General features: G+C 48.5%; 1 protein-coding gene across 4 annotated transcripts in view; it reads right to left on the bottom strand.

Moving 5' to 3' along the window:
- Positions 1-24,807, bottom strand: part of PI4KA (phosphatidylinositol 4-kinase alpha) — a 120,649-nt gene that overhangs the window by 27,252 nt on the left and 68,590 nt on the right. For 3 of the 4 annotated variants that reach the window (XM_021687874.1, XM_044921171.1, XM_021687875.1), the window contains 13 exons: positions 19,651-19,759; positions 19,160-19,296; positions 18,844-18,977; positions 15,888-15,970; positions 10,223-10,293; positions 10,015-10,139; positions 8,742-8,823; positions 8,412-8,495; positions 7,180-7,269; positions 4,647-4,766; positions 1,892-1,984; positions 473-629; positions 107-234 (listed from right to left, as the gene is read on the bottom strand). In XM_021687874.1, coding sequence (XP_021543549.1) covers positions 107-234; positions 473-629; positions 1,892-1,984; positions 4,647-4,766; positions 7,180-7,269; positions 8,412-8,495; positions 8,742-8,823; positions 10,015-10,139; positions 10,223-10,293; positions 15,888-15,970; positions 18,844-18,977; positions 19,160-19,296; positions 19,651-19,759 — 1,413 coding nt within the window. The remainder of the gene's footprint in view (positions 1-106; positions 235-472; positions 630-1,891; positions 1,985-4,646; positions 4,767-7,179; positions 7,270-8,411; positions 8,496-8,741; positions 8,824-10,014; positions 10,140-10,222; positions 10,294-15,887; positions 15,971-18,843; positions 18,978-19,159; positions 19,297-19,650; positions 19,760-24,807) is intronic. The other variant, XM_044921172.1, reaches the window with a different exon arrangement.

Here is a 24,807-nt window from a genome sequence, read left to right as displayed (position 1 = left end):
GGGGCTTGCCTGGGGTTTCCAAGCGTGTCAGCTGAGCAGCCAGGTCAAGCTCTCTCCATCTCTCACCAGCCCCACCCTCAGGCGCTGAACACAGCAGGTATCCTACCGGTACTTCCACTCCGTTCTTGCCAGCCAGCAGCCACTCCCAGCAGGCCAGGGCGGTCTCCATGCCATGCTCGTTGAACATCCGGAGAGGACCCCAACACAGATGATGAAGGAGCTGTGGGTCACAATCTGCAACCAAACACACACTGTTCAGAGAAAGCACTGAACATGGCCTGAACCCTTTGCTTGCCTCCCCAAGTCAACAAGACAGAGCACCAGGTGGGCCAATGATGGTCTTTTGTTTACTTCTACCCCTGAGAGACACCACAGAGATCTCTACTGGGGGAGCCCCAGCTCACTAAGGAAAACAAAGGTAAATACTCATTTTCAAACAAGCCCAGAGCTCCCCAGTACCTCTGTCCATTACCTTTGCTGCTGATGAGCATTGCTGTCAGCTTGAACATGGCCTGTGTGTAGTGCTGAGGATTACTGAGGTCTAACGCTGTATTCAGCTCCTGGACCATCATTTTGTTCAGGTCAGATATCTGGCCTGTGGCATCTGAGAACCGAATCATTCCATACACCTGCAAGAAGCACACTTGTCAAGAGAGTCACACATAATCCAGGCACACAGACAAGGCCTGACCAGAGCCCCACTGTCTTAAACTACAGCTTGTGTGTATAGAGAGTGACAGGGTCATTTCAATGATGTTACCACTGCTCACACTTTGGGGGAACTTCTCTTTTAGCAATATATGTTGGCATTCCCTTCATTCTAGATGGTCCTTGAAGGCAGAGACCTGGTCTTGTCAATTTTACATTTTAGCACTGAGTCCAGGGTCAGAACCACAGTAGGACTGCATGATATGGACTGATTCAATACATTCTTTCAGAGTCAATTAATGACTCCAACGAGATCAGCCTCACTATTTTTAAAGCTGTACATAACTTTTTCCCCCCAACAAAAGCATGCTGCTCTCTTATTTACCAGACTTGACTATATGGAAAGGATCTGACTCCTTCCAAAACCAAACCTACTGCCAAAGACACACTTCCTATCACCACGGGGATATTCAAAATAGGTGGAATAGGCCCTCAGAGCAATTCTCAGCTCTAGGAATGTAGGGTCAGTGACAGCCTAGGGTCAGTGGCAGCCTAGCAGTGTGAGGGGCCCCCCTGCCGAGGGCCCACAGGAAGAGGAAGAGCAACTGCTAGAATGAGGAAGTCGCATGGGGGGAGGGGAGACGCCACTCAGACTAGGCACGGATGGACTTGCAGGGACCTCTGCAATGGCGTAGATGAGCTTCTGTGTTTTATCGATTCAGAAACTGAGGCCCCAAGAGGTGAAGCAACTTGCCAGGCTGGGCTAAAGTGCGGCATGGAAGGCGAAAGCCCTCATGGTGAGATGTGGTTCCCACCCCCTGCTCTGCCTATGTGACTCTGGCAGGTTACTTTATTTCAAGAGTCTCAATTTCATTTTCTGTAAAGTTGGAATAATAGTACATACACCTCACCAACCATCTCAGATAGTGCACGGCACTCAACAAATGTTTGCTACCACTTAAAAAAAAACAAAACAAAAACAAAAAAACAAAAAAAGTCAGAGAGACAGAATGCTTCAGCAGGGCCAGACTGTGTGTATGTGCAATCGCCCTCCTGCAGAGGTGGTGAGTGGCTGCCATAAATGCTCCAGACTGTGCTGGTGAGTCCCAGGGCTCATGCCTTCAAGTCCACCTAAAATGAGTGAGTTCCAGACCCGAGTGCGTTTTCCACTGGGAGGGAGCTGACTGGCATTGGAGCAAGAGGACACCTCGACGACCCCGGGACACAAGGGCAGGAGAAGTACCTCGCCTGCGTAGCGGTTGCGTAGATTCAGAGACGCCATGAAGTTGGAGTAATCTTTCTTCACACAGGCCGGGCGCTCCGTTAGCTGAGTTGCCTACAGGCAAGTATCAAGAATTATTTCAGGCCATTGCCACATGTTTTTCTCATGTTCACCATGGCTAAGCCTAAGTCCAATTAGGAAGTCAAGTTCAGATCCAGGGGTTATTAGAAATCTTCAGTGCTGGCAAGCTAATAAAACAAAATACTTTAGAACAGCCTCTAGTCTGATATGTCCCAGGGAAAAAAGATGAAAAAGAATCTTAGTATGAAAAATTTTCTCTGGAAGGCAGCTTATGATATAGCTTCAATTTGCTGCTGATTGTTTTTATCCCCCGTGGTGAACAGACCTTTGCAAAAGATATAATCACCAGATCATTGTGAAAATCATCATAATCTACAATGAAAATGCTGTGCTGGGCTGTCTCCTCTGTGGGTGTGGGCTGGTGTGTAAATGTGACTTGAAGATGGTAAAGGGTGAGGTTGAGAGCATGGTGTCAGAGCGAGCAAAATCCAGCAGGGGCTCAGAGACACCTAATAGCTGCCACAGGTCTAATGCGGGTCTAGTGGCAGAAGACAAAAGGGGCGCCTTTGAGTACAAAGGCGGCCCACAGAAAGGGGAAAGTCTTTGCAGACCACACCCCTCTCATTTCCTCTGCTTCAGCTTCAGCCCCCCAGCCCACCTCCCATCCCTCAGGGTCGTGAGGACTGCTCTCCCTAACCCTGGCTGGTCACTGCTACCATGCTCTCTAGCTATCGCGCTGCCCAGTGTCACCGAAGACTACGAATATGCAGCAAGCATGACTCCTTTCACATTTCCCTTTAGCATCTTTTACTATAAACCAAGACAACCTATCCACTTCTTGACATATGGATGCTACTGGGGAAAATGAATCAACGGCTGAAGTCTGAGGGATTGTTTTTTTTGGGGGGGGGGAGGGAGCAGGTGAGTAGGGAGAGAGAGGGTCGGGGGAAGAAAATATGAAATTTGGGGGAAAAACCATAAGCAAGAACAAAAATACATGATTTTCTCATAAAATTATTAAGCTGGTTTACTTTTCAAAAGGTCACGTAAAACTGCTTTATGTTTTTTGGAGACTGTGTGGCCTATGGCATCAAGCAGGACTGCACTGGAACCTGGCCCTGCCACCAACCAGCTATGAGGCCCTAGAGAGGTCACTTGCTGTCCCTTAGCCTGAATATACTCCCCGGCAAAATGGGGACAACAGTGGCCTTCTCACCAGGCAGAATGGGGTTCAGTGATGTCTGCAGGATCCTCGGGCAGCAAATACATTGGCAGGCCGTAGTGCAGGCCACCTCTGTCCCCTGGATAACTACTCTGACTGCTCCGGCTCACGTGCCTGGTGCACTGTGACATGGAGGACTGCCCTGCAGGGCTTTTCTGACAGTCTCGATGCAGCACGACCCACCAGCCTGAAATCACGCTTCTGAAACAGCCCCCCAGGAGCGGCGCTTTCCTGAGTGCCATGTGATGGGGAGATGTCACTCTGGGGGCCAGCACGCTTCTGTGCTTTTCATGGAACAGGGGCAGCTGGCCAGGATCTCCAGTACAACCAACGGTCAGAAGACACCAATAAATACATCCTTTCTTCTTCAGAAACAGAAAAGGGAAAACCAAACCTAAATCTCTTTTTTAAAGAAAAAGATTTAAATCTTTTAGGCAAAATTGACCTCTTACAAGCCAGCTGGCTGGAGCCTAAAGAGGACCAGGAGTTGTCAGATGCATTCTGAGCAGTCCCCAACTCTGGCCTCTGCTTGGGTCATCAAAGTGGTGGAGACCCAGGTCAGGGAGCTGATCTCATGCCAGTGGGCCTGGCCTATCAGCTGAGGGTGTGCAACACTGATGTCTTCAGAGAACATGGAGTGACCTCTGGTGAGAGCTCCAAGGAGGGCATGGGACGTGAGAAGACATTGGCTTCCTCTGGCACTGCCCCAGGCCCTGCACAGAGGCTGAGGGCCCTCAGCTCTGCCTAATGGGCTCCCCGCTTCTTGCTTAGAGTCCTGGCCATGGTGAGAAGTCACAGGGCCATCCTCCCTCCCTGGTGCTCAGCCTCTGTACCCCTGCCCTATCATGTCTATAAAAGACAGGTGGCAGCCTCCCCACCTCCCCATCCTGAGAGAGAGTTAAGAGGCACAGAGTTAAGAAGCCTACAGCCATACTTGGCTGGGACAGACTGACAGACGCTGTGCTAGGCCCTAAGGCTGGGAGACACCGCCATGCAATGCTGCCAGTCAGATCACCTGTTGTCAGTCCGCTGCTTTGATCCTAAACTCTGATTTAACTAAGAAAGTGCTACTTCATGGATGTGCTGCCCTCTAAAGGAATCCTGAGCAGAACAAGACGAAGCTGAAGATGTGTATGCACGTGCACTCTGACACCTGCTGAAACAGGAAAATCCAGCGAACGTTTCCAATCGACGTTACTGTAAGATAATGCTGACCGTGTCTCCCAGAGCTCAGTTTCCTTCCTTGTGGATACACAGAAATCCAAATCTGATATCATAATGAATCAAGAAAACACAGTAAGGTTCTACGGCCCAACTCTCTCTGAACTTGGGGATTGTACATGGGACTCTGATCCACCTACTGCCAGCACAGCTGTGTGTGCGGCACATGGGTGCCCAGGTGCTTTCGGAAAAAGCCCCACATCAGTTTTGGTTTTCCCCTCACCCTGTGGCTCCCAGGAGGCTCACACATACCCCAAGAGTGGTGTTCTGCTTGTTGTAGCCGGCAAAGTGAAGGATGCTTTCGGTGGCCATGGCCAGCCCTGTGTGCTGGGACAGTCCTGATACCCAGTTCTGATGTTTGTTCAGATATTCCTGAAGTCAGAAAAAAAAAAAAAAAGGCTGTTTTATTTTAAAGGTATGTGAGGTAGGAGAGCAAACACTGGTTCTGATGTTGGGTCCATCCGTTGCTGTGGGAGCCTCAGTAAGTTAAAGTCCCCGTCTCTGCCGGGCTATTGCTCACGTGTGAACCAGGATGACTTGCCCAGAGTGGCCAGCCCACACAGTAAACCGGAGAGGACCGCTTACTCTTTTAGCACATCCCTGCTGACAATCTGCCACCTGCCAAGTCCCGTGCTCCCCAGAACACAGAGCGGCAGAGTCCTGGTCCTGCTGTCAACATGCGGGCAGTTCTCCTGCCTGTGCAGCCATGCTGTGAAGGGGCAGCCTGATGGACAGCAGGAAGGCAGTGCAAGGGCCTGAGTCTGCCTGGCCAACCGGTGGAGGGGGATGCTGGGGCAAAGGGACACCTGGCAGGGCCCGGAGATGTGAGAAGGCCTTCTGCTCTGCAGATCCTCAGGGGTCAGAGGTCAGCACTGCAGGAGCAGCAAACACAAGGGGCTAGATGGTAGGCGGGCAAGCCTGGGCCAGAGATAGGCCAGGTCCGAAAGGCCTTGTATGCCAGGTGAGGGAGTTTAGGGTGGGCCCCAGGACTCCCTCAGGAAAGTGCATGAGCACTGACTTACAAAACTGTGTCAGTGGCTTCGGAGGGTTCATGGAGCCCTAGAAACCCAACCATGGACCCTGTGGTGATGGGGAGTGGCTAATGAGTAAAGGTAGCGGGGAGGTGTGCTGAGCAGATTTGCTAGTGACACCAGCCCGCCCTGGTGGGCAGCATAGACGATGGCTCAGGACAGGCTGAGGCTGCCGACAGGGAGCCCAGGCAGGATGGGGACACTTTGGCTGGGCAGTGAGGGCTGGATGGCAGGTGGGGTGGGGTTCAGATGGACTAGATGTGCAGGGGGAAGGGAAATGGGGCCTGAGGCAACACCAAGGGGAGGCCTGGTAGAAGCAAAGACACCAATGCAAGCTTTTGCATTTTCCACTCCCTTCCTGGGCCACGCTTAAAGAATAAATAGCTCCCCCTATTGTAGGCTTTTTTTGTTTAATGAACCTTTTTAGAAATGAAAGGAGGCTTCCTCTCTTTAGACCTTAGCCTTGGGAGCTGAAGCCCCTCTCCTCCATGTGAACCCCCCCGCCAAAAAAAAATCAGTTCCTAAATATGAACAGTTTGAGAAAGTCCCCCAGCCTGAAGAGTACCAGTGAATCCACTAGACAGAGACAGTTGTCAAGCTACAGGCATGGCCTAGTTACAAGGCCCACCTCTGTGCAGCTTAGCTGCTGAGTGCCAAATGGAGGGCTCCATTTCTTTTTTTTTTCCATTTCCCCAATTGCTCTAACCTCACTGCTCCAACACCTTTGTGGAAGGAGGAACAGTACGGCAACGCTAGGCACCACCCACAGGCTCTTGCAAAATGCATTTCCAAACAGCCTCTGAGGTTCTTGGGGCTAGCTGCTCTGTCCTTCCTGGATTCCAGACCCAAAAACACTTTGGAACTAGTTTTTTTTTTTTTTTTTTAAAGATTTTATTTATTTATTTGACAGAGAGAGACACAGCGAGAGAGGGAACACAAGCAGGGGGAGTGGGAGAGAGAGAGAAGCAGGCTTCCCGCGGAGCAGGGAGCCCGATGCGGGGCTCGATCCCAGGACCTGAGCCGAAGGCAGACGCTTAACGACTGAGCCACCCAGGTGCCCCTGCAACTAGCTTTATCCTGACAAGTGTTGCTGAGGTCAACTTCACACGCCCCTCTCGTTGCACCTTCTCTTTATTAAGCCAGATTTCTTCTAGTGGGATTTTTCTTATCTTTGATCCCTTTTGAGGTGACTTTTTCCTCTCACATATTGTGGTATTTTTGGTCTATCTCTGCTTGACCAGAACAATGGCTCACCTTGCAGTCATTTGTGTTCACAAGCCAGTGCTTTGGTCTGAAAAGGCTCATGTGCAACTCCATGTGCAGCCTGGATAGGGCTCTACTGGGACAGCAGCCTCACTCCAGCTCCGGCATTCGGCAGAGGTGCTGCTGCTGGACTGCCAGGCCTCCCCACACACCACATCGCCCGTGCCTGTCTTGCAAGCAGCCCCAAGTCCTGCCATAAACCCGGCACCTACCTGGTGTGAGTGGTCAGGTTCCCGGGGCCCACCTGCCCACGGATCCCACTTGCATCTGCGCCCCCTCACCCACGACCAGCACCCTTACCCCCCCAAGGAATTCCCACCAAAGAGCAACCTCTGAGGCTTCTGTTATTCTCAGGCACTAGACCAATGTTTCTGGTCTCTGTTTATTACACTAGCGCTGTTTGTATTTCGAGTTTGCTGTGTCTGTGAAAGCTCTCTGGATCCCTGGAAGGAGCATAACAAAATTGCTTTTTGGTGATTTCAAGAAAGTACCTGTAAGTGGGACTTGGTGACTGTAGGTGCCCACTTCATCGCCTCCTGTAGGATCATTCCACAGCGCGCGGCAAAGTCCTTCACGATGCTCTGGAAGAGGGGGTAATGAAGCCGAGGTCAGTGTATTTGGGCCGTCAGAGGATGCCAGCTACAGACTGTAGTTAGTGACTGCTGGGGGCTGAAGTGCATCCCCCCTAAAACCCATGTGTTGAATCCCTAGCCCCCAGTACCTCAGAATGTGACAGTATTTGGAGATGGAGCCTTTAAAGAGGTGACTATGGTAAAATGTCATCATATGGCTGGGTCCTAATTCAATCTGACTGGTGTCCTCCAAAGAGGAGATTAGGACACAGGCACAGAGGGAAGAAGTGAGGACACAAGAACACGACAGACATCTAAAAGCCAAGGAAAGAAGCTTCTGAACAAACCAACCCTGGCAACACCTTGATTTCACACTTTCAGCCCCCAGAACTGTGAAAAAATAAATTTCTGTTGTTTAAGCCACTCAGTCTGTGGCACTTAATCATGGCAACCCTAGCAAATGATTACAGTGACCATGTTCCAACCCCGAGGCTCTGGGTACAGGGTACAGACATCCTGGTCTGTAATCCTGGCGTAAGGTGGCAGGGCCCACACTCACAGTGCCTCACACAGCCGCTGCGGGGCGTGGGAGACTCCCTGCTGGCAGCTGGTCTGGCTGGAGGCCCCAAGGCTGGGACATGACCCGGCCGCAGGTCTGAGCTGAGCTTCAGTCTGCCACAGTGAGGGCTCCGAGTCAGACCTCGCACAGCACATCCCCCTTACCCGGAGCTACTCATTCCATCTATTTCCCACAGTGCCACACAAAGCTGAAGTCATGTTACTCAACTACCACAATGACAGACAGTCTGCACACCTCACAGCAGTGAAGTTCATCTGACAGTCATGCTTGCTCATGCAGCTTGGAGACACTATAAACTGACAGGCAGCTGAACCAAGAAAGGGCTTAGAGTCAGCACAGCTGAGGGGCAGGAGTGGGCCTGGCAGACAGACCAACCTGGGAGTGAGTCAGCACCCTGCTCGTACTGTGTGACCCTGACAGCTGAGCCTTTCTTACCTGTGGGCCCAGGCCCACAGTGCTCATACCTCAAACTGCTGGGGACCGAATGACACAACGTGTGCAACACACCGGCCCTGACAACTCGAGAGGGCAATGAAAACGGCCCTTAATAAGGGGACGGCTGCCAGCCTACCTCCCGGGCTTCACAGGTGTCAGGAACAGTGATCCGATAGGGGGCATCAGGGATGTCGTAGTAAGGCTGATCCTTGTGAATGTCCTGAAAACACAACAAGGCTCCCTCTTCCAAACCGCCTTCCCTAGGCTGCCTCTGCTGAGCTGGGCCTCCAGCTCATACTGGGCAGCAGAGTGTTTGCCTCCTTTCCCCACACTTGTCCGGTTTGTGACGGACTTCCAACCTTGCTGCAGCTCACTGGGAAAGGCCAGGGTGGGATTTGGGGTCCCCACCCCCGATGTGGCCACTTGTAGCATAAATTAGGCTCAGGCTTAAGGCAGGGATACTCACAGCACTCAGCGAGAGTGACAGGGTCTGGAGGATGTCCAGCATGGTCTTCAGCACTGTCCCGCTCCAGAGCAAGTGGGGAAACCTACACCAATAGTCATGTCTCGGTCCAGGAGCCAAATCTTCAAGGAATCTCCGTTCCTTAAAGTGCCACCTCAAGGGGTGGGGTGGGGTGAGGTGGGAGCCCCACCTCCTGCTGCCCAGCTGGGGGTCAGAGGAGGTCAGGAGGCCTCCTAGGCAGGGCACTCAGTCAGAAACACCCCCCAGGCTCCTGCCAGTCCCACTCTTCAGGGCCCAAGCATGACCCCACGTGACTTGCTCTCAACCACACACTGATTGTCTTGGTTATGCACTGGTCAGGCCACGCTCCCTCACTCCCCAAAGTGACCCTCCTTGTTTTTGACCAGGCCCCCCTAATATTTTCACGATGGCACAAATAGAAAATGGTAGTATTGCAGGATACCCTGGGGCAAAGAGAAGAAGCTGCTCCTAAATGTGGTGGTCAGCATTGAGGGGAGCCAACTCTGCACAGCTGTGCCTCATCATGGCCCATTGCTTAGGAGGTCCAGCTCAGACACATGTCATACGTGTGTTGCACTTGCTTTCTGGCCCTGCCTAGACCAGGCACACAGCACCTGCAGCAGGCTCCAGAACTCCTGGATGCTTGCAGCGATGTGTGGGCAGGCCCAGCATGGCTGTTTGCTGCCTCCAGCCTTTATACTGCAGACAGGCTGGCCCAGCCCACCTTTGAGGGTTCTCATCCATGTGGGGGTGTGTCCCATGAGAGTCTGCTTTGGCTCCCAGCACAGAGAGCCTGGAGTGGAAAAGGATCCGTGGGGGCTCTCCTTCCTCTCTGAGGAGGCTGGAAGACACTGATTTGACCAGGGACCTCTGGCTAGGCTCTGGGGTGGGAGATGTCACATAGGATGACCGTGAGCTACCCAGAGCAAGCCCAGAGAAGTCCTGCAGCAGGGGAGGGTGGGATGCAGAGACATAGGCAGGTGACACCCCTTGTCAGTAAGTAACATCAATAGCTCAGAATAAGTGAAGTAGAGGTTTCAGGACCAAATTTCAGACCTTGTAGCAAATTCCATGACATTCTGAGGGAGGCTGCATTGCCATTTGAGAGTTTAAATTCTGACTCCAACTTTTCTGCCCTGACAGTGTAAGGATGATTGGATGATTCTTCCCTACATTCCAAATCAAGAAGTTTACACACACACACACACACACACACATACACACACACAGAGCATTAGAAGGAAAATGAGCTTACTTATCCACCAGACCAGACAGATACTTGTCCGCCACCCTCCGTATCCTCTTGTGAATGTGGTTGAAGTTCACCAATAGAAACTGTGCGTGCCGCTCGAGCTCCTCTTCATTCTCCTTGGTCTTAGCCTGGAGATTCAGAAGAGACAGGTACAACAGGTGCCCTCCATGTGCCTTGGGCAGACAAACACTCACGCTCCGACAAGGCTTACTTTATCTGCCATCATGTTCAGGAAGGCATCAAATACTTTGTCTGCAACAGCAATCACACACTGCATCATCCCTGAAATGAGGAGGTTTCCACAGGTCAGGAGCATCAAGGGAAAGGGACCAATCCCAGCTATTTTCAATATTTTGTTTGGAAAAGATTTTGGACTAACAGAGGAGTGGCAGAGAGAGCACAGAGTTCCCACATACCCTGCACCCAGCTTCTCCTGACTTTAGCAGCTCTTTTGTCAAAACTAAGAAGCCGTCAGTGATATAATACTCTTACCTAAATTTCAGGCTTTATTTGGATTTCCCGTTTTCCCACTAATGTCCCTTTTCTGTCCCAGGATCCAATGAGGCATTGCCAATCAGGTCTCCTTAATCTCCTTCAATCTGTGTTGATTCCTCGGTCTGTTCTTACCTTTCATGACCTTGACACTTCTGAAGAGCACAGGCATTTTGTAGGATGTCCCTCAATTTAGGTGTGTTTGACGCTTGCTCATGATTAGACTAAGGTTACAAGATTTTAGGGCAATCCCACAGAGGTGAAGTGGCCTTCTTGTCGTATGGTGGGGTGTGGGGGGGTGTGAAATCAGTATCTCCTACCACTGGCGAGGCTGACCTTGATCACTCAGGTACAGTGGTGTGTGCCAGGTTTCCCACTGTCCAGTTACTATTTCTCCCTTTCCATGCTCTACTCTTCAGAAGGGAGTCACTGCATCCAGCCCCCACTTGGGGAGAGGAATTAAGCAGCAGCTTCTGAAGAGAATGTGGGTGTAAGTCAAAAACACCACAGTCACTGGGAAATGCTCTGGGGAAGATACTTTGAGGTTATGCAGACATGTCATTTCTCTCTAAGATGTTGCCCACTGGCTTTCGCACCTGCCAGTGGGCTCTGCCTGCAGCAGGTGCTCTGGTCTCACTTACTGGAATTCTGTAAGGAAGGTCTGTCCCTTCTTCCCCATGTTTCATTTGTTCAATCATCTAATCAGCACGGACTCATAGATATTTCTTTCTTTCACTGGGTTATAATCCAATACTGTCGTTATTTTGTTGCTCAAATTGTTCCAGCTTTGGCCATTAGGAGCTCTTTCAGGCAGGCTCTTGTGTCCTTGTGACATGCCCACAGGCCTTTCCTTTCCTTTTCTTCTTCTTCTTCCTCTCCTTTTTCTTTTTTTCCCTTCACAAGACCTTCCTTTCTGGCACTGTGAGCTGTCCTAGGCTCATCTTGTATTTTCCCTGGAGCCTTGGCTCCCTTTACTGCAGAATGGTGTTTAGAAACCAAGATACAAGCACCAGATGTGGTTGTGGCTTCCAGGGTGCAAAGCAGATTTTAAAAAGCAACAGCGGGATGTGAACATCACAGTGCCGATGTCATTAAATGCCGCTTGCCCTCTAGTGCTGTCCCATTTATGCAGCGTCTTTGGGGTGGCTAAATGACAGGGCTGCAAGGTCAGCAGGGCGAAACACTAGGCAGGCACTGCACCTCTGTGCCCAGGCCCAGCCAGAGGCTGAACATAAAGAGGCATCACATATGTGTTTGTCATGAGGATAAATGGGCCCCCCAAAACTCTCAGACCTGGAAAGTGATTAGTGTAACCTAATGCCCCAGCAGGGAGAGGCTGATCTCTAAGAAGTTGGGTTTGGTGGATGAAATCTTGTTTTGGGGGTGTGTTTAGTGTAATATCTTTTCATGTAGCTCTTAGGAAACTGAAACTGTAAGTTCCTAGTAAAAAACCATCAGATAGGGGTCAGATGCCAATGATGATCACGCAGTAGCCTCTATGGAGATTTTTACTTAAAAACAGCCACTTTCCTTTTTGTGCTTAAAGTTAGCTTGAGATTACCTCGGTCTTAGTCTGTACTGATTGACTAGACAGTCAGCAGGCTACAGGGCAGGAACACATGGAGGCTTGGCTTACACCTACACAGAGGAGGTGCTAGCAATCCGCTTTGGGGGCTGCTAGATGCTTCTTATAAACTCTCTCCTCCTTGGTTCTGAAAACTCATCAATAACAAATCTCCAAAGACATCTCCTTCCCATCTCCCATGTTTTAGGAGAGAAAAGGAAGAGGAAAGTACACTCAGTAGGTACACATTTATCAGTTTAATCCTAGGTACCATACTCAGGACAAAAACATCCCATTTGGAAATCGTGTGAAGAGTACAACGTACTGTGAAAATTAAGTATCGGTAAAGTGTACATCAGTCCCCAGGGCAATTTAATTTCCTCTTTTTAAAAAATTTACTTTTATTTAAATTCAATTTTATTAACATATAGTGTATTATTAGTTTCTGAGGTAGAATTTAGTGATTTATCAGTGGCATGTAACACCCAGTGCTCATTACATCAAGTGCCCTCCTTTTTTTTAAGATTTTATTTATTTGACAGAGAGAGACACAGTGAGAGAGGGAACCCAAGCAGGGGGAGTGGGAGAGGGAGAAGCAGGCTTCCCACTGAGCAGAGAGCCCGATGTGGGGCTCGATCCCAGGACCCTGAGATCATGACCTGAGCTGAAGGCAGCCGCTTAAACGACTGAGCCACCCAGGCACCCCATCAAGTGCCCTCCTTAATGCCCATCACCCAATTACCCCATCCCTCCACCCACCTCCCCTCCGGCAACCCTCAGTTTGTTTCCTAGAGTTTCATCGTCTCTTATGGTTTGTCTCCCTCTCTGTTTTTAACTTATTTTACTTTACCGTCCCTTCCCCTATGTTCAACTGTTTTGTTTCTTAAATTCCACATATGAATAAAATCATATGGCATTTGTCTTTCCCCGACTTATTTTGCTTACCATAATACCCTCTAGTTCCATCCACGTCATTGCAAATGGTAAGATTCTTTTTTTTTTTTTTTAAAGATTTTATTTATTTACTTGAGAGAGAGAGAACATGAGAGGGAAGACGATCAGAGGGAGAAGCAGACTCCCCGCTGAGCTGGGAGCTCAATGAGGGACTCAATCCCGGGACTCCGGGATCATGACCTAAGCCGAAGGCAGTCGCTTAATGACTGAGCCACCCAGGCACCCAAGATTTTATTCTTTTTGATGGCTGAGTAATATTCCATTGTAGATACACCACATCTTCTTCATCCATTCATCTGTCAATGGATATCTGAGCTCTTTCTATATTTTGGCTATTGTGGACATTGCTGCTATAAACATTGGGGTGCATGTGCCCCTTAGAATCACTATGTCTGTATCCTTTGGATAAATACCTAGTAGCACAATTGCTGGGTTGTAGAGTAGCTCTATTTTTAACTTTGTGAGGAACCTCCATACTGTTTTCCACAATTTAATTTCCTCTTATGACACAGCAACAGAAAAACAGAGCTCAGAAGAGAATGACATTTTAGCTTCAGAAAGGTAACTGATTCTGTCTACAGATATTCTCATTAGAAGGCCGGCAAAATGTGGCAGGTTCTTAGGCCCCTAGGGGTTGGCAGTCAATTTTTTTTGTCGCTTACCCTCCCCCTCCTTGAACCAAAGAAACTCAGGTGTGACCCAACTGTCTAGCACAAAATAGCTGTTAAATAGACAGTGGGTGGATAGACGAGAGGAGCAAATCAATGAACAGCTCAGCCAGAGGTTAATAGTGTCTCTACTATATTCCCAAGTGGTCCTGGGGCATGTGTGTGGGACCCTCTGAGCATGGGGCTCCTCTCCTGTATTCTGCACCCCAAGTGGAAGAGGTTTCCTGGCATACAAACTGGCTGCCTGCATCTTCCACCCTGGCCTCTAAAGGGCTCCTCCTCGTCCAACCCTTCCCCACACTGCCAGCAGGGGGAGCTTGCAGAACCCTTACACTGTCTTTCCTTGTCAACCCCACAAAAATAAATTCACCCACTCAATTTCCTGACTGTCGTGCAGTAGTGTGAAGGGTTCTGTAAAGGACTTATTGGACAAAGGTCTTATATGAGACAGCACCTCAGAATCCTTGGGGTGATTTTAAAAAAGACAAGGACTGATTTTTCAACAACAGAAAAAACGGTACCAGAATTATCTGGGGATTAATTCTGAATTGGCAAGAACAAATTGATAGATTCTTCAGTGTGCCAATGGCTTCTAAACATGGAAAGGACTCCTCACTACTAACTGTAATTAATAATAAATTTATTGATTTTAAGAATTCTCAATTAGCATTCCTTGAAATATTTACCCACACAGTTAATCAATCAAAACTCATGATCTAGCACACTCAATTCCCTCAAATATTTAAGTACAATTACAAAATTGATCAAATTTTTCTAAGCATTTAAATAAAACATGGGTCTAATATTTCAGAGTCTCTTAAATTTTAAACACTTTAAAAATCAACACACAGACCAATAGATGATGCTTAAAACCCATCAGCGTCCTTATACTAAAACTGGTCAAACAATGACTATACTATGTGCTTAATTTTTTTCATTGCAGTCTCAATTTTAATAACTCTCCTTATTTTTATTCCTATTCTTATCTTAGGTTTGCCTCACTAGAATTTCAGTAACTCTAATATTTTTATACCACTGTAGAGTTTCATTTATTTGTTTTCCCAGGAGTCTGGTGCTTTTAGGACTGGTTGCAGCTGAGACCCTCTGTGCACTCTGAGGACATCTGCATCATCGGACTTGCAAGTCTTTGCGTTTCATACAGATTTTCTTATTCTGAAACCTCCCCAGAAATGATGCAGTCCTTAAATTGGGTGTGGCCATCGGGTCCTGACTCGCTGCCCTGACATTCTGGCCGGGTCTGATGCGCCACTGGAAGCGTTCATGGTCCTGAGTGGGGTCTCCTTATGGCCAGCATGACTAGTGAGGCATGGAGCCCCTCACAGAAGGTCTGGGGCTGTCCCCACAGCGAGCTCTCTAACAGCTACTTTCAGCTTAACAGAGTACCATTAACTGGCTACTCTATGGAATGCCTCTGCCCCATCACCCGCTGGGCGGCACCCTTTCTACCTGATCACTCTTAGAGGCCAGGCGTGACTTTATTGCAGGTGCCAGGCCTCTTCCTGGACTGTGTGGCTCTTTCCTCATGTTCCCTCTTTCCTGATTATACAAGAGAAACAACTACCTGTCTCTACTTCACAAATACTTAGTGGAAAAAACAAACATATATATAAATACGTATATCCTATATATTACCTATTATTGTTACATATTACACATTATATCTGTTGCTTTGCTAAAATATGGAGATTATATATATATATCTTAGTGTATCTGGATATACACATTATCCCAGTTTATTTACCCTTCTTTTAAGCAATATAATAATATGTATTCATGTTCAAATTATGATACTCTGTCCACTGGGAGCCCTTTGAAATTGGTTCTTGGTCCTCCTAGCCTGCTCTGGACATTTAAAAAGCATGACTGCTCCCTGACCACAACAAGATGCTTTAGGTCCATTAATGACTATGTGAGGAGCCCAGGATCCCTTCAGCATGGGATAGTATTAGAGACTGAAATTTGGGGGCTGGAGCGTACTCAAGCATTGAGGGTGGACAAGAGTGATGCTCCTTAAGGTTATATGGTTTTAAGGTTATATATTTTATACTGGTCTTTCCAAGGTAGCGTGTAACTTCATAAAACTGTTTTCTTCATGTAGACAGGAAACTGGGAGTGGTATTCCTTTTTAGACTATTAAAACTCATTTCATCATCAGAGTACCACAACAATAAACTTACCAGACTTGTCCTTCTGAATAGCTTTATCTTCAAAGTAGCAGAACATTACCTGGAAGCGGTCAGGATCTGTTGAGCGCAGTACCCTAGCAAGGAGAACAGTTTTGAGTAAATTTTGAGAAATCCAGGCCCTCCCTATCACAGATTTGGTACTACCCAGAACTGGTGAGGCTGTGAGGAACCACTAACCTGTGCCACTTCAAGGGTCATATGCTCACGCAGACTTTCTGGAGGGGAATTACCCACCATCTATCATAATGTTCCCACATTGTTCCACCCAGCAACCCACCACTAGTGATAGGTCTTAAGGGTTATGTGCATAAGGAGGATCCTCCTAACAGTGCTGGCAAAATGTCCATCAACAGACTAGTCAGCTACACCAAAGTACACCCATTTAATGGCACATCATGTAGCCACCAAAATGAGAGGTAGCTCCATATACACCACTACAGAAAAACATCCAAGATGCATTGTTCTATGAGACAGCAAGGTGCAGGGGAAGTGAGTACAGCAGGATGTCAGCGATAGGTTTCCGAAAGGCCTCCATGGGCCTTCTGTGTGTAGGATATATATGTTTGCATTTATGGAGAATTTCTAGAAGGGAAAGTAAAACTATCAAGAGTGGGCATCTCTGGATTCAGAGCCAGGAAAGTGAGATTTGTATTTTTCATCTTTAGCATCTTCTGTACCATCCCCATGTTTTCCTTCTCTTTTTTATCTTACGCACCTTTTTTACTTTTACAGTAGCTGTTCAGAGTTTGGGGGGCTCCACTAAGATAGCAGGGCACGTGTGCACACAGGCAAGCACTGGGCAGAATGCGTCTGTGGGCTTCTGCACCAGCTTTTTGTGAGTCAAACCCTAGTAGGGCAGGCCAGGTGGCTTAAGAACATGCATTCTTGAGTGCTCAGGTTCACACAGCTTTTACATAATTTCTCACATTGCCCACTTTACTGGTTTTTGTTTTTTTTTTAAAGATTTATTTACAGAGAGAGAGAGTGCATGTGCGGTGGGTGGGGGGGCGGGTAGGGCGAGGGAGAGAGCATCCCAAGCTGACTCCCGCTGAGCACAGAGTCTGAGGCGGGCCTTGATCTCACCACCCTGAGATCAGGACCCAAGCCGAAACCAAGAGTCGGGTACTCAACTGACTATGCCACCATGCGCTCCCACTTTGCTGTTTTAAAGCTCTCCTAATAACCAGTGGCTGGGAGCCTAAGCCAGGTTCTTGAATAAAGGCTTCAGAGCTGCTTCTCCATGCTAACAATGCTCTCAGAGGCCTGGCAGGCAACCTGGGATGGGAGCTGGGCTCTTGGGAGCTGCCCGTGGGCTGTCCCCTTAGGGTTTTGCTCTACCAGCCCGCTCCACAGAGTGTCCTGAGAACCTGAGAACTCCATTCAGGGGCACCATTGTGGGGAAGCAGGAGACAGCCCTGCCTGTGGGCACGTGAGGCTGAAAGGGTCCGGAGACATCTCTTGTAGCCATTCAACCTTGGAGCAAACCACGTTTTTGGTCTGTGTTGGTTTGCTTGTTTTGTTTTGGTTGGTTTCTCTTTCAAAGTATATTTTTTATAAAAAGGCTGAGCGGGAACAGTACTAACACACAATAGGGAATGGTGGTGGGATCAGTGGTTTTTCCTCTCCATTTATTTCCAGGTTTATGTGTAATATTCTTGTATTGCTTTTATAAAAAAAATTATAATGAAAAAAGCAAGGAAGGTCAAAAGTTCCTTGGCTCTGTGGGACTCTGGAGGAGAATGGGTCACTAGCTCTCAAACTCTGCTCTGTTGTGGCACCCTCAGGCTACCAAGAGGCAGGGAGGAGGGGACAGGGCAGGAAGGTGTGCGCTCACTCCCACTTACACAAAACAGCCTTAATCTATTTTATATGTTGAGCTTCTGAGCAAGAGTTCTTTTACCACAGGGTTTCATGGCACCAAATAAAGGTTAAAATAGTGGCATTTACCAAATATTCCCCCTATTAAGAACTAACACTTTCTTTTTCAGACCATTTGGTAGAGTTTCTCTATAACTTATTGCACCTATCCTGTGATTTCAACAAACAGGAGATGTGTAACCTGACCTTTTTTGACGACAGGGATGCATCATTCTGTAGCTAGCGTATTCAGCTGCAGCCCGAGGGTGTCTCAGGCCTTACCATGGTGGATCTGTAGCATTCACATAGGCGGCTGCGCTTTGAGCATCCTAGCTGCTTCTTCCAGCTGTCATTTATGAGAGGCAGGATGGCACGGTGCTTAACCGACTAGCTGGATCTCCGTGGAAGTCAGGGATTATTACCTTGGGTAACTAACTTAACGGCTGCCTCAGGGTCTCCATTTCCTCATCTGTAAAATGGGGATGTGACAGTGCCTACCTCATAGGCTTGTTGGAGAGTGTGTCAATACATGTAACTTAGCACAGTGCCCGGCATGGCATAAACACTCAATCCATGTTAATATTGGTGTTGTCATGATGACGATTATTATAACTGTTAGGTCTGCTGTGGTTACACATGCATCCTGAGTGTTGGGCCACCTGTGGGGCTGTTTTGGGACAGGCCCCTTCCCACTTCCCATTTGCTGTTTGTACTCAGCTGTGGTCCTGGAAACTAGCAAAATGAATGTCTTAGAACATACTCAGTGAGGGCCGGTTCCTAACAGGGGCTCTTGCGCAGTCAAGTGGACTGAGTTTGCAACATCTATGGTGACTGCTCAGAAGCCTATTCCCTATAAGGAGAGGATGACAAGAGAGTTTAGATACCTGGGGATTTATAAGATGTGGTGTTTGGTGCCCAGGAGGGAGGAGCACACAAGAAGAGCATAGGATATTTTTGGTTTTTTGGTTTTTGCTTTTTAAGAAAGCTTACGTGTCTTGGGAGAAACTAAAAAGAGTCCCATGCCCAGAAGGCAAAAAAGTTTAAAAATTAGCTCCAGTGTAGCTGTGCTGGGAGGCAAAGGCCTGGATACCTCATATATTCCAGCCGGTAAACAGACAGGAGATAGGTGGACATGGCAAAGTCCAGCTTGTTGATGAGGGCGGACACTTCGGGAGCAGGGTCCAGCAGGTTGATGATGGTGCTGCGGAGCTCACTCAGTTCAGCCTGGGGGAAAGAAATGCTCAAGGGCTCACACAGGCACCCAGAGGGGAATGCCCCCCCCCACCCCAAGAGCCGTGGAGAACATGTGATAACAAGGACAACGCAACGATCTGGTCATTGTTCAAGAACGCTTAGCAAAATCCCTGCCCTGCATCATCTGTCCTTGGCAGGGTGAGAAGCCTTACGGGGGTGACTGTGTCGTTTTTCATGGCCGAGTTATACTGGAGGACGGAGCGCAGTGGTTCTTTGCTGGGAAACGTGAGCAGGGGCGACTTGGTGGCTATTTCACAGACTCCCTCGTACCATTCTTCTGGCCAGAGTCCTTCAAGAAAGTGCACATGAATGAGACCACCACCTTATTCCAGAAGCACTGCGGGGCAGGTGATGCTGACCATTTCTAGAGTCGTGGGTCCTTTGTTTGAGCCAATTATCCCCCAAACGGAGCACAGAAATGAGTCTGCTTCCTAACTCGGACAGGTTTTTCCTAAGATACATAGCACTGTCAGAACCCTAAACTACATCTGGGAAGTGTAACATTTGTAATCACTTGTAGGAAGCAGCAGCTGAATTTGGACGAATTTTGAATGCATGCACATTCATAATTAGGTAGAGTCCTGCCTCACCTTTGTTTTCACTCTGCACTCTGTCTTCCCCAGGAGAGCGAATATCCCCTTACCTGAGCCCTCCACTGCAAATCCCATCAGCACGGAATAGAGCCAGAAGTCCCGGAAGAGCTTCTGCAACCGAGGCTTGGCTTCTTTGATGGGAGGCAACCTTCGGGTGAGCTGATGCACCGAGGACAGGGGGAGAAAAGGAGGTTATTTGCTCACAAGCCCTAAAACCTACAGATGTAAAATCAACCCCAGATTCATTCTCCAAGAATCAGCCAGTCATTTTGGGTTGGAAAAGACACACTGAGCAGTGACCAACATTTCTTGATCAATTCACTGGTAAATACCCATTCAGCAAACATTTATTGAGTAGCTAACGTGCACCAGGCCCCATGCCTGGGAGGTGAAAAGCCCCATTCCTACAAAGGCCTTTCTGCCATGTTTGGAGGCAGGTGAGGAAATCATCACAGTATGGCAGGGTTCCGGGAGGAGGTGTCATGGGTCTCAGTGTTACCATGCAAGTAACCCTTGGCCAGGCAAAGAAGAGAGAGCAGGCTGTCCAGCCACAGGAGAATCAGGCCCAAAGCCTGGGCCTGGGGAGGGCATGGAGGGCTGGAGAGGCTGGAGCTCAGATGAACAGCTGTGACTGGAGAGACAGGGTGAGCGTGAGAAACCTCGTGGGTTGAGAAGAAATGACTTTTAGATCTTTTCTGGCAGCAGAACTTTTCCAACAGTCATCTTGGGCAGAGTCCCAAGATTTAAAATAGGCAGAGGCAGAGTTGCTTAGGTGCAGAAGTGAGAGGCTGAAGTCCCTGCATCCTTGCTCCAGATGGTGTCCTGCCCAGCGTGAAGCAGGCAGTGGCTCGTAGGTTGTGCAAAAATGTTAAATTTGTGCACAGCGCCTGCTGGACAAGTTAGTCCTCACAGAACCCCCAGAGGACGTCGAGCCCCCTTCAGTGATAATGAAGCTACAGTGAGAGGTCTCTGCAATCCAAACAGTCATGAGGGCCAAGGACACAGAGGTGGGGCACATGATGACACCACTGCTGGGAGAGTGGGACACAGCGAGAGGGGTGCCTGCACCCATGGCTGGTAGGACTGTAAACTGGTACACTATTTCCTGGAAAGCAATCTGGTAAAGTGCATCAAAAATTCTAAATAGCCCCGTCATTACACCTAAAATCCCATCTCTAGGGGTCTATCCAAAAAAAAAAAAAAAATCTGATTTAGGCACAAAAATGTTGCAACATTTGATAGACGAGAACAATAAAGAGAAAAACACTAAATGTTTACCTGAATGGGGCACTTACATAAGTTACAATATATCAGAAATCATATTTGCTAAGAATATTTGGAGACACAGGTAGAACTTACGTCAAGTGAAAAAAATGCAAAATGTATATAGCATGGTACAGATTTAAGGTATATGTATGCAAATACATGTGCATAGAAAAAGAGGGGAAAACTCCAGTCGCATATTAATAATGATTATTTCTGGGTAGCCAGGTTGGCAGGAGTTTCTAGTTTCTTCCTTAACGTTGACCATACTTCCCAGAGTTCTGCCATAGATCTGTTGCTTCCACAATCACAGGGAGGGCACAGGTGCAGGGCTAGGGCTGGACAACATGCTGTGTAGAAGCGAGCAGCTTCTCCTCGAAAGCCACTAGGGTGCTGTGCCCTTGGGGAGAGTCGGTTGAGATAGGGTGGGGGGTGCTGGGTGACCTGTGGGAAGGTGCTGCGGAGGTGGAGAAGCACTGGGGAGGCCAGCAGTGGTCAGAACTGTCTCAAGGTAGAAAGGACACTGTCACTAAGGTACGCATGAGGGGCTTCCAGCTTGCTAGTGGCCAAAGATGGTGGGTCTGAGGAAAAGGAGCTCTGGGACTGTCTCTGAGGTGGTGGATCTCCCTAGGATAAGGTCCCAAGTGATGGTGGAGGCATTACAGGGTTCCCAGACCACAGCCTTGCTTGGTGTTTAAGGTCAATGTGGCTAAGAGGATCTGGTGTCCTACAAGGAGAACTTGCCTTTGGTGGTTATGGTCAGGCTTTCAGAATGCTTCACTCCCAGTCAGATCAGAGGCCCCAAGTGACTGAAAGGTCCAAAATGGTTTTGGAACAGTGAGAGAAAGTGACTGCCCAAAATCTGTCTTCAATTTGTGATCCTACTACTCCTCACCCTGAGAACATCCTGCCTCCCTCCTAAGAACTGTGGCTTGGAAATGCCCTATAGGTTCTCCCTGCACTGAGGACTCCACCATACCAGCTGAGATGGCTCTGGTCCCCAGGAAGGGAAGACTATGGTAGAATCACAGAAGTCCCCAGAAGTGCTCTGAAGCACCTGGAGAGAAAGACACGGTGTAGACAGGCTGGTTGGGACTGTGTGCAGGGACACACTGCTGTGCTTCAGGAGAGACAGAAAGGAGTACGGAGGTTGTAGAGAATGGCCAGATGATGAAAGGGTCTTGTCTGTCCCCAAGACAGGGCAGGCAAAGGGTAAAGGAAAGGGTTATAAGACAACTGACCTGCTCTCCCCTAAGAAGATCAAGGTCAGAGAAAAGAAGCCTAAAATAGATGAAGGAGTCCAAAGAAACATAACAACCAAACGCAGTGTAGGAATGGATCCTGGATTTTCTTTTTTTTTAAAGATTTTATTTATTTGTTTGACAGAGAGAGACACAGCGAGAGAGGGAACACAAGCAGGGGGAGTGGGAGAGGGAGAAGCAGGCTTCCCGCGGAGCAGGGAGCCCGATGCGGGGCTCCATCCCAGGACCCTGGGATCATGACCTGAGCCGAAGGCAGACGCTTAATGGCTGAGCCACCCACACGCCCCAAAGCGGATTTCTTATAGCCAGTATATATTGGGTCCTGCTTTTTTATTTAATCAGATAATTTCTACTTTTACTTAGCATGTTTAAGCCACTTACATTTAGATTTTTTTTTTTTTTTTTGAGAGAGAGAGAATGAGAGAGAGCACATGAGAGTGGGGAGGGTCAGAGGGAGAAGCAGACTCCCTGCCGAGCAGGGAGCCCGATGCGGGACTCGATCCCGAGACTCCAGGATCATGACCTGAGCCGAAGGCAGTCGTTTAACCAACTGAGCCACCCAGGCGCCCCTGGATCCTAGATTTTAAAAAAGCTATCAAAGAAGTCATGGCGAAATCTGACTGGGACTGGATGTCCGATAGAAGATAGAAGGACTGACTTTCCCAGATGTAACAGCAGTGCTGAGCAGCACGGAGACACCCCCCAACACACACCATTTAGGAGGCCGAGCTCCAGTGCCCAGGGCTGAAGTGTGGTGACTCTCTCTACAGCTCACCTTCAAATACCTCAGGACACACCTGCAGGGTACGCACGCACACGGAATTAAGCAGACATGTCAAAATAGTCACTGTTTTATCTAGGACATTGGTAAATGGATGTCCATTATTCAATTCTTCCAATTGCTTTGTATATTTTTCAGTTTCGTAATAAAAAGTTGGGAAACATATCTAACCATAAGGCAAGCCTTGGAACTGGAAAGAAAACAATGGAGTAGGTGTGGCAGAAGGTACTGCTTTACAGTGGGGGTCAAAACTATACACCTCCAGTGGGGAACAGACCCAAAAATGTCAGAATTGTCAAGAAGGGCTGAAATCCAGTTTTTTCAACAGTGGGTTACATGATCAGAAACCTAGATATGTAAGAAACATTTACTGGTTAGTTTAAAATAACCTAAGCGATATATACTCATAGAAAAGAAATTCCAGCAAAGCATATAGAGTAAAAAATGAACACTTTCCACCTGCCTCCCATTTCCAATGTTAAGAGTTGGCTGCATCTCCTTCCAGATCTTTTCTGTGAATAACTATGTATGGTGAAAGTGACAACAGCAAAGTTTTATTGAGTGTTGACTGAGTGCCGGGCGCCACTCTCTGTGCTTTCTGCACATTATCTCATCATCTCATCTAATTTCCACAGCAACCTTATGCAGCAGGTATAACTACTGTCCTCAGTTCAGAGAGAACACCAAGGGTGGGAGGTGGGATTCCCACCAACGCAGCCAGCACAGCCTCGGAGAAACCCAGAGCAGATGGTGTGCGCACAGCGGGCCTAAGGGAAGACTTCCATGCGGAAAGAGCAACCAGTGCCAAGGCTCCAAGAAGGGCCAGGCTTAGTGTGTGTGAGAACAAGGCCAAGAGCAGATCACATGGGACTTATCAGGCCCTGGAGGAGTCTGTGAGAGGTAACAGCCTCTCCAGGCCTGTACGATGGTGCCCAATGCTGAAGTCCCAGTATTGAGCAGGAGCAGTGAAGGTTCTGAGAAATCAATGTGTGACCATAGCTACTGAGTGCTGACCTGGACCCAAATCCAGCCACACCTGCCAGCTCTTAAACGCATCGGACAGCCCTTTACGGGCCAGAAATTTCTCAAAATGAGCAACACACAGACGCCCCCTACAGGCTCCTCACAAGCCTACAGAGTCCCCAGAGAGTCCTGTTTTCATTAGAGGGCCTCTGGGTAACACACACACTCGTGCGTACCAAAATCAGGGAGCAATGCTCTGTGATAAGTTGGTCTTCCAGACAATCCAGAATATTCCTATAATAATGTTTTAGATTACAGAATTTTTTAAAAAAAGATTTTATTTATTTGACAGAGAGAGAGAGAGCGAGAACAGGAACACAAGCAGGGGGAGTGGGAGAGGGAGAAGCAGGCTTCCTGACGAGCAGGGAGCCCGATGTGGGACTTGATCCCAGGTCCCTGGGATCATGACCTGAGCCAAAGGCAGACGCTTAACGACTGAGCCACCCAGGTGCCCTAGATTACAGAATTTAAAATAAATTTTATTTTTTTTTAAAGATTTTATTTATTTATTTGACAGAGAGAGAGACAGGGAGAGAGGGAACACAAGCAGGGGGAGTGGGAGAGGGAGAAGCAGGCTTCCCGCGGAGCAGGGAGCCCGATGCGGGGCTCGATCCCAGGACCCTGGGATCATGACCCGAGCTGAAGGCAGACGCTAAACGACTGAGCCACCCAGGCGCCCTAAAATAAATTTTAAAGAGTGATTCTAGGGGCACCTGGGTGGCTCAGTTGGTTAAGCGTCTGCCTTCGACTGAGGTCATGATCTTAGGGTCCTGGGATCGGCCCCACGTCGGGCTCCCTGCTCAGTGGGGAGTCTGCTTCTTCCTCTCCCTCTGTTCCTCCCCCCCCGCCCCGCTCATGCTCATCCTCTCTAATAAATA

Source organism: Neomonachus schauinslandi, chromosome 14 (assembly GCF_002201575.2).
Source record: "Neomonachus schauinslandi chromosome 14, ASM220157v2, whole genome shotgun sequence".
In the NCBI taxonomy this organism is placed as follows: domain Eukaryota; kingdom Metazoa; phylum Chordata; class Mammalia; order Carnivora; family Phocidae; genus Neomonachus; species Neomonachus schauinslandi.
This window is presented reverse-complemented; position numbering and strand designations above follow the sequence as displayed.